This window comes from Channa argus, chromosome 7 (assembly GCF_033026475.1).
Source record: "Channa argus isolate prfri chromosome 7, Channa argus male v1.0, whole genome shotgun sequence".
Classification (NCBI taxonomy): Eukaryota; Metazoa; Chordata; class Actinopteri; order Anabantiformes; family Channidae; genus Channa; species Channa argus.
Window position 1 is genome coordinate 14,703,984 of NC_090203.1, and position 13,917 is coordinate 14,717,900.

The following is a 13,917-nucleotide window of genomic DNA, read 5'->3' on the forward strand; positions in this document are numbered from 1 at the left end:
GCTTATACCTCTATTCCATCCTAAAACATTTAGCTGTTTTTTAGTATAGCTAAAAGAACTGCCACCACCCAACCTCACCATGCAGAAAAGAAGAGCCCCGACAACCTTCCTCTGGGAAAAGTCATGACTCAATTAACTCAATTATCCACCTAATAAGCCTGTTCATGCCAGGTGAGAAACAACGGCCTAACCTGATGATATAACTGGGTCCCCAGTCAATTTTCAGACTGAAGAACCTATTTAGATAAGTAGCAAAACATATGCAACCAAGAAGAAAGAAGTTCTGATTTAATGACTCAACCTCCAGATAAACAAACGAGGATAATTAAGAATCTTTACTGACAGATCTAATGTAAATATGCAAGAAAAACAACAAAAGTAAAACGTTTTTAAGAAGCGAAACAAAGAGGAAAAAATGTGTTTCGATCAGTTTATTGATCCAAACACAACCTTAAGCAGTACATGTGAAGTAGCCCACTTTCCAGAGATTTAACAGGTAAAAATGGAAGAAAAACTTGCCTTTAGGGCAATATTAAAAACACACAAACATATTTAGTCATATGCAATATCTAGGCTTTTCCTAGGTTTCATTTCACTTTCAAACGGTGATGAAAGAGTGGCCTGCAGTTGACTCTACTTAAAGCTGTAACAACTGAAAGTAGAGTCAACTGCAGGCCACTCCTTCATCCCCCTCTGGAAGTGAAATGAAACCTGGGAAAAGCCTATATGTTGCAACTGACTACGTTTGTGTGTTTTTATAATTTTTTTAATAGTTATTAACACGATATTTATTAGTGGTTCTGGATGAACATGGGTTGCAAAACAACAGAAAACATGTGGAAAATCTTCATTGGACAATGTAGTGGCATTAAAATATTAAAAAAATGCAAAAAACTGCTTACAAACTAAATATAAAAACAAAATAAAAAATCAGGGAAGGCTCTCCAACAAAATTATGTTTCATGAAGAGATTGAAAATAGGTTACGGTTAAAATAAAATTTAAAACATAGTTCTAGTCAATCTTCTAGTTAAAAGTCTTGCATCATGCATCATTTTAACGTCTAGTTAAAAGTCTTGCAGCTGAATTCTGTACATTGTGGAGCTAATTATTGAATTTTGATGCATGTGAAAAAGCAGGTGTGTAAAATAAAAATTAAAACAACTGATATATTGAAAAATTTCTGAAATAATAAAAACATGACTACACAAATTTTGTGATGCGCTACTTAAAACTTAAAGATGTGGTGGGAAACTTAAGCTAGTGTAGAGATGCGGGGTGTATAAAGAGAAGAACACTGACAATGGAGTTGAGAAACAGAAGAAAAAGAGAAAGGCCAAGGAAGTTGGTGTGATAAACTTCACTTAAGACCGAGTGAAATGGAAATGGATGATCTGCTGTGGCCACCCCTACAGGGAGCAAGGAAGGTTACATGTAATGTAAATAATGAAAACCAATACAAAAAATCTTGTCCCCCACCTATGTTAGCTCTTCCATTAATCCAGCCCAGTTTATAGTTTTGTCATAATGTCATGAAGGGACTCCATCATAAAAGGAAGGAAGATGTTTAACATCACAAGTGACAGTACAATGGAGATTGTGACTCCTTCATGTATAGTAACTACTACTCTCCTTTCGGCTTATCCCGTGTGTTCGGGGTCGCCACGGCGGATCATTGTCCGCATGTCGATTTGGCACAGTTTTTACGCCGGATGCCCTTCCTGACGCAACCCTCCCCAATTTCTACCGGGCTTGGACCGGCACTGCATCGCTGGGGAGGGGAAATGGGCTGTTAGGGGTTCAGGGTCTTGCCCAGGGACACTTCGACATATAGCCAGGGCCGGGGATCGAACCACTCACCCTGTGGTCCGTAAGCAACTGCCTTTACCAACTGAGCTATAGCCGCCCCTCCTTCATGTATAGTAAAATGATAAAAATATTTTGCATATTACCTTCTTGTCACCAACTTCTTGAGTGAACAGTCAGATTTTGTTTGCTGAAATTGTTCAATTGCTTGCAAATGGCACTTCTTTCAATTACAAAGGCTTTGATGTCATATGGTAACACTCAAAAACATAGACACCATCATTCCTATGACCAACATGCTCCTTTCACTTTGTTGAGGAGAGGGTTTGATTGTGTGCAATAGAATAGGCTCAAAATACATCAGGGTGTAACTTGAACCAGAAAGAATAAAAGAGCTTCTTTGTCTAAATACTATGATATATAAATGTACTTAGCATCCTGAGATTAGATTAGATTAAATTAGATTCAACTTTATTGTCATTACACATGTACAAGTACAATGCAACGAAATGCAGTTTAGGTCTAACCAGGAGTGCAATAGAAGCAAAAGCAGGATATCCAGTTATTGCATAAATAAATAAGTTAGCATTGTAAGTGGATATGTACATAAGTAGAAATTTAAGGAAAATAGATATATACTGTGGTGAGCTATAAACAGAAGAATATAACAATAATAAATAAATAAGGCTATGGTGGGCAGTAGTGCAATGGATATAGTGCAAGTAAATTATGAACAGAGGCTTTAAAGTGATAGTAGTGCAGTGTAAGTGATTTTTGTTTTTTTGTTTTTTGTTTTTTTTAGGTGCAATAGTGACTGTAAATGAACAGTTTGCAGTGCAAATGAGCAGTTTGTGGTAACATAACATAAACGTTATGTGTAAATAGTCCAGTAGTCCAGTAGTGCAAATGACATTGGGAAGGGGGGGGGTCATAATGGGGGGGGCAGTACATGAGGGGCAGAGGGATCAGCGGGATGCAGAGTTCAGTAAAGAGACAGCTCTAGGGAAAAAGCTGTTCTTCAGTCTGCTAGTCCTGGTTTGGAGGCACCTGAAGCGCCTGCCGGAGGGCAAGAGAGTGATCAGTCTATGGGCTGACTTCCTGAGTAAGGCGGGAGCTCTTGCAAAAGGTAGAAAGACTGATCATTTAGAAATGTCACCTAACCAATACAAAAGAAGTTGTAGGATAAATTACTAGTTTAGTTAAACAACCAAAAATTGCCTAAGTCGAAATTAAAAGTAAGAACTGCCATTTGCTGTAATTCAGGGGGTTGTAGAATAACTTTCAAATGACAAGTAGCACAGTGAAAATTTGACTGGTAAAAAGCCTTTGACCTTTGAAGATGCAAATTATCTGTTTATTTGAAATGTCCACATGACATGTTATTCATTTTGGCAAAATGAATAATATAATTTGGTAAAATGAAATATATAATAAATCTGCATAAAACTTTGTGTATCATGGACTAAGTACAGAGGTGTTAACTTCTCCCATAAAATGGAAAATCTCACTTATGGGAGGAAGGAACATCCCTTAATATCTTCACACCTTCATCAAACAAAGAGACAAAGAGACAAACCCATGTGGTGTTTGTTTATTCAAACTACTTATGTATATAAGGTGGATTTATGCATGTACTGTAAATATTAATTATGTGAGTTGAAAGACCAATCCAATCACTGTACTGTATGTGGTTCCATGTGGTGTTTCATTTCGCTTCAGTCAAAGGTAAGTTTAATTTTTAGTCTGTGCTTTACAAAAAAGATCAAGTCAAATTGGGTTCAAGCAAGGATTTCACAATAAAAGGCATAGAAGTGATTGAAGTTAGAATATAGGTAAGGTATTATGAGGTGAGGTGAGGTATTAGAATACCTCACCTCACTAATATTTTCTCTGGTCACCATGAGATCACATGCTATACACTGCATGACTTGGCTGCGATGTCCCAAATGCTGTATTTATTGCATCACCATCATTTGGTCTAATAGTCTAATGGTTTACTTTATTATACTGATTTTTACATCTATATTATATAATGACATACTATGTGAGCAGTAGATCATCAATCCCACCATGGTTTCCAAGATTTAATAGTGTGGTGGGAGAAACTGTCTCAATATCTTTGGGTAACATCAATGCTGGCCTGACACATTCACTGTATCTTCGTAGCTTGCATGCCTGAGACACTCCATCTTGGCTGGTATTCACCAAAATTATATTTAATACATTCAGTCTGCTGGGACTCATTGCCTGAAATATTGTCCATGTTTTTATTAAACACTAAAATCCTTATTGAAGGTTTCAAATGTAAGACTGTTAAACTGAGAAGCAACACATCAATTGTAATCAATCTGACAATTTCAACTGATAGTTGTTTAACAGTTATTTGGCAATTTGTATTTGTAGGATAAGAATAACAAATAATGTGAAGTTGTACAAAGTTTTCTAAATGTTTCAAAAAATATGAATAGAGTTTAAAAGCCGGCTTAAAATCTGAGCCAAAGCTTTGGAGAAAAACTTTATCGACACTTTTTTTTTGTCTAAAGTTTCCTTTATTTCCGAGTAGGTGACTAACTTTTTTTTTTTACGTTTTCTAATAACTCAGACAAGGCTATATTTATATTACAAATAACATGCATGTACCAGTACACCAACTCTGCAGGTAAAAAAAACAAAAAAAAAAACAACACACAGTAAATAACACTCCTTGTACATGTGCAGACAACTGGTTTTCTGTCTTTCTCATTACTGCTGTAGCAGGTGCAGCTGTGTCTGTCAACCCTAACATTTTGTTAGGACAGACGTACGTAAACTTACTGATTTTCTGAGCACCAAGAGTTTACCAGCTTTGATTCCCATGAAAGTCTACAGACGGTGGTGCCAACCTACAGTACAATTGACGCTTTATGGCTTTCAGCCTGCTTCTGCTCATGCATTGGTCTCCATTTTCAGAGCCATGTTTCTCTTTACGGGACCTGATTATTGGAAATAATCTATTATATATATATTTGTTTAACACTGGTGCAGGCAAGGTGTTAGCTGAGCAGTCGGCTGTATTCTGAAAGCGCCGTTGACTTTTTTACCCCATCCCAGATACGGGCTGCATAGTGAAACCTGTAAAAAAACAAAAATTTAACAAACTTAAAATTGAAATAGCCTCAAGAAAATTACTGATTTACTGTATTTCACAGGGGCAAGACGGGAAATGTGGTGACAGAGAAATAAATGTTGATGTTATAGTGCATTCACCTTGAAAAAGTAATTCTAAAGACTAGCTATGAAACCTTCACCAAGATCAGGGTAGTGGAATTTAGATTAATCTAACAAATAACACTGCAAATTGATTACTGTGCTTTATAAATATTGTGAAACATACAAAAAGCTGTAGTAAAGTTTTGTTGCTATATAAATCTAATTGAATATCATTTCATCTCTTTGCAAATATGCAAATAAATATGGAAATGTATTTGCAACTAAAAGGAGCATTGCTCCTACTTTGCGATGGATAAAGTTGTATCTGAGTCTTTAAAATAAGCACTGTGATTCATTAGCCTATGTGTGACTGACGTTCTCTTAGAATATTTACTATAAAGAAACATGCAGACCTGAATGCTTCTGCAGGCATTCATTTCAGGCTACATACAGTCCCAGAACCAGAATTAGGAAGAAAACCTGCCTACAAATCATTTAATCTCAACCTTTCTTGAAACCCTCTCATACTATTGCATGTCTATCAGCAGTTGATGGACAAATGCATGCTGTTGTCATGTTTGGTTTATTTTGTTATTTTCCTTTAAATTTCTCTGTATTTAGCTGTATGAAGCTGATTATAAATGAAGGTGTGCAAAGAACAAGGTTATGTTTACCAGTTCTTCTCAGTAAGGATTGTGTGAGACAGCTGACAGCGGGGCATGGCCAGTATTTGGCTACGAAGTTTTGAAACCGTGGTGGAGAAGGAAGGGTGTCCTCTGTACCCAGGGAGCAGGGAGAAGAGTGGGTATGTCCCTGAGCCTAAACACAGTACAATGATTATTTCACCCTTTATACAATTTACTGGAGAATAAGTTTTAAGTTTTTGCAATATGTGATGTAACTTTTGCTTAACCTGCTTTAATCAGATTTTCCTCCCCATCATTCTCCTGCACAGGAAGTAAGAACATGTTAACTTCAGTTGACAGATAGTTCTGTCCCAGCCCAGGGAATATATTGCAGTCCATCATGGACAATGTACCTAAAAACAAAGCACTTGTTATGAGATGAGTGCAAGTGTGGCATGACTGTTAAAGCAATATGGAGTTTGTTAATCACTAAGCCAGATACTTATAAAACCTGTTATTTTCTCAAACAACACTATCAATTTTTAATACATTATTTGTTTTAATATTTTTTTCACCTTTGTATTTGAGATGAGAGTGGACCATTAATTTGTCTATCACTATATGCATGTTCTTCAGATTCCTTGGGCAGAAATCATCCCTTCTGGCCTTATTCTGAAGGAACACTATATGATGAAAGGGTTTATAAATGAGATTTTTAATAATATAATTGAAAAAGGTTGGTATATAACATTTGTGTGTTCTTGCATAATCACCGATATGAGGATAGTACTCTGCTCCATCATCATTGCCCGAAGAGCCAGTGCTGTCGTGGCTTGCAGATGGAGTGGAAGGCTTTAGCATCTCAGCAGTCTGAAGAAACCTAATAACAAACATTATACTAAACCTTTTGTGTGGTACATGGTGTTTGGAAATGTTATGAAAATCACATCTAAGCGACTACTATACATGGTAGCAGCTCAGTCCAAAGATAATAATTTAACAATGAGGTGTTAGTTTCCTCATAGTGCACAGAACGATGCTCCTAATTCATCGTCACATTTCTCATATTTTTGCTGAGAAAAGGAGTTAAATTTTGTCCCCAAACAATTAAATCAACCAACAGTGTTTTCAAATGAAAGGTGACATAATAATTACTTGAGACAATGATCATTAATTCCTAAATATTCTAAGACAATAAGGATTTGCATTTGGGGTCAATACATTTCTATACTTTACAGAGTTGTCACATCCACTATCAGGTAAAGTTTTATGGTTTTAGCTGCTTAAAAGGCTAATTAGTAGAACATTTACTATTGATGATAGTGTTGTCAGCTTTAACTTTTCCAAATAGATTTCTTTTTTCAATAAGTGTAAACTAGAAAAGTGTCTTTACCATTAGTGTACAGTTATTATAATTTCTTGTTCCCATAATCATTAGATAATAGTTTACTGGACAAGTTAAATGAGTGCTAGCAGATCTTAGATGGAAAATTGGCCATTCATTGCCTACAAGACCAACTTATATACAAATGAATAACATTACTAAACTTATGAAAAAGCAAAAGACAAATATCCTGTCAAGATACCAGATGAAATGCTCGAAATTCCTGTGGGAGGGAGAGTTATGGTCAGAGAATCCCTGGGAACTGCCCTCTCCTTTTAGGCCATCAACATGAGCAGTACGTTTGTCACATATCTAAAACAAGTACCTACCTGTAAACATTTAAGTCTGTGAACCAGTCTTGAACCACAATGACTACATGGCACACAGTAAACAGGAAGGCAGCAATCTGAAGGGACTGTTGACAAATTATAGAGAGATTATTAATATGGTTACATGAAAAAACAGAATGCACAGAATGACAATGAACATTGAGCTATAGCTAAATGAGAAATTTGAGAACTACAAGGGTAAAACTAGTCCTTGCACACACTGCCCTCTGCAGGGAGGCTACTGACCTGCATCTCAACATATGTGTGAGGGAGGTTGTACTCTGGAGGCAGCTTCCGGTCATTGTTGATGAGGTGGTCCAGAATCGATGGGCTTAGCATAGGCTGAAAAAATAAATATGGTATTTGCACAAACCGTATTGCTCTCTATGCTCATTGACTCTCAACCAAATAGTCTTTTATGATATCAAAAAACACTAATAAAACTTACTCTATTTCCACAATATTTCATTCTTACCTGTGTATCTAGGAAGATGACTCTCTCCTGTGTGATGAAAAAGTCAATCCCGGTGCTCTGGTTTCCTCCTCTCTCTTTGATTTCTTGAGTCTGGGCTCTGAAAACATAACCCCTGTGCAAAACAAACAGACTTGCTTATTCTAAAGAAAGAAAAACAGTATATTCTCTAGCCCTATTATGTCAATTTGCATTAATCTCATTAAAAGTACAAGTCAAGAATCAAAAACATGGGAATATTATGAACAGTGACTGCATCAATTAATTTCATACAATCTACAGTGTCAAACAGAACTGGTTAACTGTTAAAAATACAAGAAGACCTACAATAATGGGTACTAGTTGAAACACTGACGTGTACTATATATCCAGTCTGTTGAGAAAAAGTACTCTTTTTCAAAGCAGTGGTAAAAGCAGCTTTTGCAGTACTGTTTCTATTCCAACTGAGCAATATGAATGAAAAACAAACAAGACGACAAATCTGGGCTGACACGTTCACCCTACATGTATCTTAACCAGACATTAGGTAATAAACCAAAAGAATAGATCCCTTTCTATATAAACAGGTGAGGTGATGGGTACTAGGCAGCACTGACAAAAATTCTGCTAAAAAGTCTTCTACGATACAGAATGTCAAGTTATGTTACACTCAAATCTATTTCAGGTCATGGGTACCATCATGTGATCGGGTGCACTCTGTTTAACTGGCCTTGCTACAGTGGTTAGAATGGGTTACTTTCATATCACAACAGGAAGTGCAATAGAAAGTCCAGTCTCCACCTCATCAACAGATAGGCCGAGTGATTCACAATATGGCGCCTGTGATCTCAACTTCATATTTTCTCTATGCTTCTTTTTAGTGGATTATTATCATATAGCCCTGATCTAAAAATGTCCAAACTGTCACACAATGCAAATTAGATTTAATTCTTTTTTTAACTTTATTAATCTGATTATATTTTAGGTCATTGCATAATCAACACATACTGTCACTTACAAGTTTTCAAGTCTGAGATTATTGTTGATGTTATGACCAGCCTTACCTTTGGTCCTCCTCAGGTGTGTTGGCAGAAAGTAATGACATGATCGTAGACTTCCCAGTTCCCTGAAGGCCAATGACTCCCACTACCAACATGTCTGTCTGGTCCCTGAGATACTGCAACACATCACAACAAAAAGCAATTTGCACTAAACAAATTCATGGTGAAATACTAAAAATATTACAGTATTGCTTAACACCACGCTCCAAAATCTGTTAAATTTATCAAGCAATATCTTACCTCCATGGCACTGTCACACCAATTCATCTGATCATCCACCAGTTTTATGCTGTGCTTCATCTTCTCTGGTGGAAGAAGTTTGGACTGGCCAACCATGGCTGAAAGTCATAGGGAAATATAAAAAAATTTAGCCTTTTTTTTTGTCTGCAGACATAACGTGGCCTTTATTTGTTCATTCAAGTGAAGTATTTCTTAACATTACAATCTGTGGCATAAAGCAAGAAAAGTATTGAAAATATTATAAAATAAGAACTTACGGTCAACTGCGCTGCTTGGTGCAGAAGCTCCCATTCCTCGGTTTTGAATCTGGTATACAGGTTGGGTGGGTCGCTGCCCTTCCCTCTCTATCTTGGAGGGCCCAGGACCAGAGGGCTGAGGTGTCACCTCGGGAGGGGTCCCTGGTTTCCCTCCATCATCCCTGGCTTTCATTAGCATGATGGGCTTCTCCAAGACTGGAGCTCCACTGACAGGTGCATGCTGTGATGGCTTGGCCTTACAAATTTGACAGCACAGGTCAACACGTCAAAAGAGTTTGGAAATGGAAAAATGGGTGCCATATGGGTTTAGTCCTAAATACTGCAAATAATTATGTGAGTGCACCAGCCAGATTGGTTTTTGAACATGTAAATGCCGCCTAACATAGTTCTCAAATGTAATAATATAATGTTTTATTTATTGTTATTTGTGGTCATTCGGATTAAAGTAAGTAGTAACGTATCGCTTAACAAAAGGTAACGTTACCCTTTCCCCAGGGGGTTTTGCAAGAATAATAGGAGTCTTCTGAATGACTGGACCTGGGGGATCCTCACTCCCATCCTAAAAGCCCAAATGAAACAGAGTTATTACTGCATTACACCACCAATCCCAGGCACCATACAACATTTATTACCCTTCGCTCTCTGGGCTGGTATTCTCTATCCCGACTGGGACCGGACAGATTTTGGCCCGGAGGTCCAGCATCTCTGTCTCCACGGCGTCGCCTCCTCCTGCGTCCCTGCCCGTACATCCCGGGCTGACTGTGGCCAGACTCTGACATGTCCCTGCTCACCTGGTTCACAACTGGTTTCAAGCGTTAGCGTTAGTTAACTAACCTAACCTTTGAAACGAGGGCGCTGTCCAAGAACTAAAGATAGCTGGAATTCCTTACTAATAATCACTAATAGCCACCTTGACCATTTGCTTCGTTTAACGGTGTTTAGCGATTTCTAGCTATAGTATACTAACAGCTAAAGCTTCTCAGAAGAGCGCTTGATTAGCAACTCAGCCTTAGCCATACGTCGATGCGGTCCACGGATATCAACGGGCTGGAAGAAGCTCCGCCCGCTGTAATTTCTGTTGGTTGTCAATGAAACGCACCTCATCCGTCTGGTTACGTAGTCGTTATGAAACATTGCAATAATCGGAAGTTCCGCCACTCCAAGGAGCATTTAAATAGAAATAATGACGATTAAATAATGTCCTGCTGCTTTTTGTTATTTAGAATGTTAAATCATGTTTTTCACACAGTTCAAGGCACAGGTCAAGTTGCGATAAGAACTGCAGAAGTAAAGATCGCCAATGCATTTTTTTTTTAAATCCCGAAATAATTCTAAATAAATAGGTCATCAAATTCTTACTAAAGTAAATTGGGGTAAAAATGCAGTAATACATCAAAACTCCCAAGGGCTTCAAAAGCTGTCGTTGGTCACTTGTTTCACAGCTATGGGAACGATCGTGTTCGGTCACAGAAATTGAGTGGAACACACACTGGTGTAATCTGGGAGATGTAGGCGCTTGTTTTCCGGTTGAAACCGGATGTGGAAAAACTGTGTGGACGCCATTAGCACATGAAGGTGTTTTACACGTTACAAATTAGGGTTTTGTTATTAAAATATGTTGAATCATGACGGTATTTTTCGTTCATTGTGCGGGTGGATGCGTTTTAAACACAATGAACAGAGGCTGTTTATTTCTCGGAAAACTTAAATCACTACATGCAAGTTCATGTTAACGCTAGCGATATGTATTTGATGAAGTGACGTTAACGTTACAGTAAAATTACTCGGATGAAGCGTCACCTTTTCCTCTGTGCTGCAGGCAGCGCTTTTACGGTCAAGCACATGTGGACAGACGTAAGTACAGTTTCCCTGTGCAGATCAAAGCGTAATATAATTTCTAAAGTCTTGTTATGAGTCCCATATAGCTGTGTTCTTACACAAAAAGACGCGTGGTGGTTTGTAAATATTAGAAATTATATTAATAAAACAATGATTTCAAAACAGATTAGAGCTGCTAATTGCTATTTAAATTATTTAAACTATTCTGTTTTCTAAACTGATATGGTTATATATAAAATGTGTTAATATATACAACTTATTATATATGTAAACTTATCACAGTGGTATATGTCAAAAACCAGGAAAGTGGCATAAGAGAACAAGAAAACAGCCAGCACCTCTCTGAGGCTGCAGCATGCAGAGATGCTTTGAAATAACAACGTAACATGCTAACGTTAAGTAGGAACATGATTGCTGTCTTAGTATATGCTGTGTTAGCATGTTAAGTTCAGCGTATATCCCCTGCAGACCATGAAGGTCTGGACAAACTTTACCAATCCCTCCAGTCTAGTACCAGAGAATAGCTGGTACTTTGATTGATGATTGATATAAAACAATGAAAATTAAAGATGTGAACTCATTTGATCAGTAGACCAATCACATTTAATTACAGATGTTTGGTTAAAAATAAGATTAAATAGCTGTCTGCTGTGACACTTGAGCTGTAATGCTTGTATAAAACCTTTCTAATGGACTTACTCTTATACATATTAAATGGTTCTGTCCATTTTTCTGCTTTATGTTGCAGAGCACTTATGTCTGAAGACTCAAGCAGTGATGAGGAACGGTGTATATCTACAAAAAGTCCAATGTATAATGCATGCCAAGGGGCCAAATGTTGGGAATGTGGCAAAATGTTCAGCAACTTCAAAAAGTAGATATCACACTTCAAAATCCACGACATTCAAGCCACCTGCCACAACTGCAACATTATTTTCCAGCGCCTGACGTCAATCTCCACTCATGTAGATAATGCACACTCACCACGACTCTGCAAAAAGTGCCATCAGGCTTTCAGCAATGTGTGGGAGTTGAACAAGCATGCAGAGGCACATTACTTGAGCACTGCACCATTTAAAGAAGCTCGCTCTTTGATTTCTGCAGTTATGTATCACAGTCAGAACAGGGGTGTCTCTTCTAATGCGATGGCCACACATCAAAGCACAAACTCAGAACTGTGTAACCCAATGTCAGAGATGAGGCCCCAACAAAGATTTGAGATGAAGCCTGAGAGACCAGAGACGTGTGTAAACAGTGTGGAGTATATCGTGGGTGAAGATGATCAAAACATTGACATTGATAGTGACTGCGAGAAGGCAGATGATTCAACAAGCTCTGAATGTGACCATGAATATGTGACATACTGTAAACCAACAAAGTTGCATCTAGGTGATCCAGAATTAAATGATGGCTCGAGTTCAACTGATTGTTCCAGTGATGCTTCCGATAGTCCAAAGTCAAAAAAAAGAATCCTAACCTCTCCTTATGGCAATACTTCAATATGTGCCGTGTGTGGTAGAGGACCATTTAGGTCAATGAAGCTCCATTTGTTGCACTGCAGCGGTGTAAGGGTAAAATATCAGTGTTCACTTTGCAAGAAGCTCTTTATAACTGAGAAAGAGCTTAATGAACACTACATGCCTTTGTATTCTTGTCACATCTGTGGCCAAGTTTTCTCTCATGAAAACTTGTACCATCACCACCAGTGTCCTAAAGGAAGCAAATCACCAATGTTCTTCTTTTGCTCTGAGACAATGCCAAAGGTGTGTAACATATGCAAATCCTTTTTCACCTGTGAGAAAACGTTGTTAAACCACGTCACCAGAGTTCACACATCAGTGGTCAGCACAAAGGTTTGCATAATCACTAATCCTTCAGCGTTGACTGATGAAAATGTATTACCATGCCTTCGTGGCACTGCAGCCCAGGCAGGAATCAGTAGTCCAAATGTGGTCAGTCGGGTCATTAATGGAAAGCTCCCTGTTGATCAAACCTATGTGAGGGCACTTTCCACAGTTGTGACATCTGCCCCTGTATTTGACCCTCATGGTGCCACTGACTCATCTCAAGCCCCTGTGGCCTCTGAGCCTGTCTCCCCACCAATGCCCGCAATCATAGCCATGTTTGAGAATGACAGCCGGGATGTGGCTTTGATGAAACGTATGAACACAGGCTGGCGCTTCAAGGCCCCTTACCCCTGCAGACAGTGTGGTGCCATCTTTCGACAGCCCTCCCTCATCATCAGCCATCGCTACCTCCACAGGGGCCGCCGCTTACACCAGTGCCAGTGCGGTCGAGCTTTTAAGCACCGGTTGCACCTCCTGCGCCATTGTGTTCAGCACGCAGAGGCAATAAGCTACATCTGTGTTAGCTGTGGGGAGACTTTCATAGGAGCAAGACTGTTAGCGGAGCACATGAAGGGGAAGTCGCAGAAAAAATCTCGCCCTGATTGTACATGGAAACATAAAGTTAAGACAGAATGCACAATGCCCTTTACATGTGACTGTGGACAACTCTTTTTTAGGCCCTCTGCTTACATATGGCACCAACTTAAAAATTGGAGAAAAACTAAACAAATGAATTATTCTTTTACATGACCAACAAGTAACATGTCTGGTTTATCCATAGGTTTTAGGCATGTGTCTTTTTTGTTGTTGTCACGCTAAATTGCTCTATATCACACTTAAAATCAGTCACACTTCTTCCGTTGTTTTAAGTGCGTGCGTGTCTGTTTAT

At 38.4% G+C, this 13,917-nt stretch overlaps 2 protein-coding genes across 3 annotated transcripts; one reads left to right on the forward strand and one right to left on the reverse strand.

Moving 5' to 3' along the window:
• Positions 1-4,331: 4,331 nt before the first annotated feature.
• Positions 4,332-10,758, reverse strand: smg9 (SMG9 nonsense mediated mRNA decay factor). Of its 2 annotated transcripts, XM_067510033.1 has the most exons (13): positions 9,975-10,758; positions 9,827-9,901; positions 9,343-9,577; positions 9,086-9,183; positions 8,849-8,961; positions 7,809-7,920; positions 7,580-7,675; positions 7,334-7,419; positions 6,394-6,500; positions 6,196-6,303; positions 5,908-6,033; positions 5,669-5,813; positions 4,332-4,916 (listed from the first exon to the last, which is right to left on the reverse strand). In XM_067510033.1, the coding sequence occupies exons 1-13, from the start codon at positions 10,119-10,121 to the stop codon at positions 4,838-4,840; spliced, it is 1,527 nt and encodes a 508-aa protein (XP_067366134.1). In that variant the 5' UTR covers positions 10,122-10,758; the 3' UTR covers positions 4,332-4,837. The 2 variants fall into 2 exon arrangements, with proteins under 2 accessions (XP_067366134.1, XP_067366135.1); XM_067510034.1 differs by lacking the exon at positions 9,827-9,901.
• A 130-nt stretch (positions 10,759-10,888) lies between these two features.
• si:dkey-79d12.4 (zinc finger protein 883) lies at positions 10,889-13,884 on the forward strand. The gene is made up of 2 exons (XM_067510035.1): positions 10,889-11,196; positions 11,930-13,884. Exon 2 carries the CDS (start codon positions 12,288-12,290, stop codon positions 13,776-13,778), a length of 1,491 nt encoding a protein of 496 aa, XP_067366136.1. The 5' UTR covers positions 10,889-11,196; positions 11,930-12,287; the 3' UTR covers positions 13,779-13,884.
• Positions 13,885-13,917: the final 33 nt, after the last annotated feature.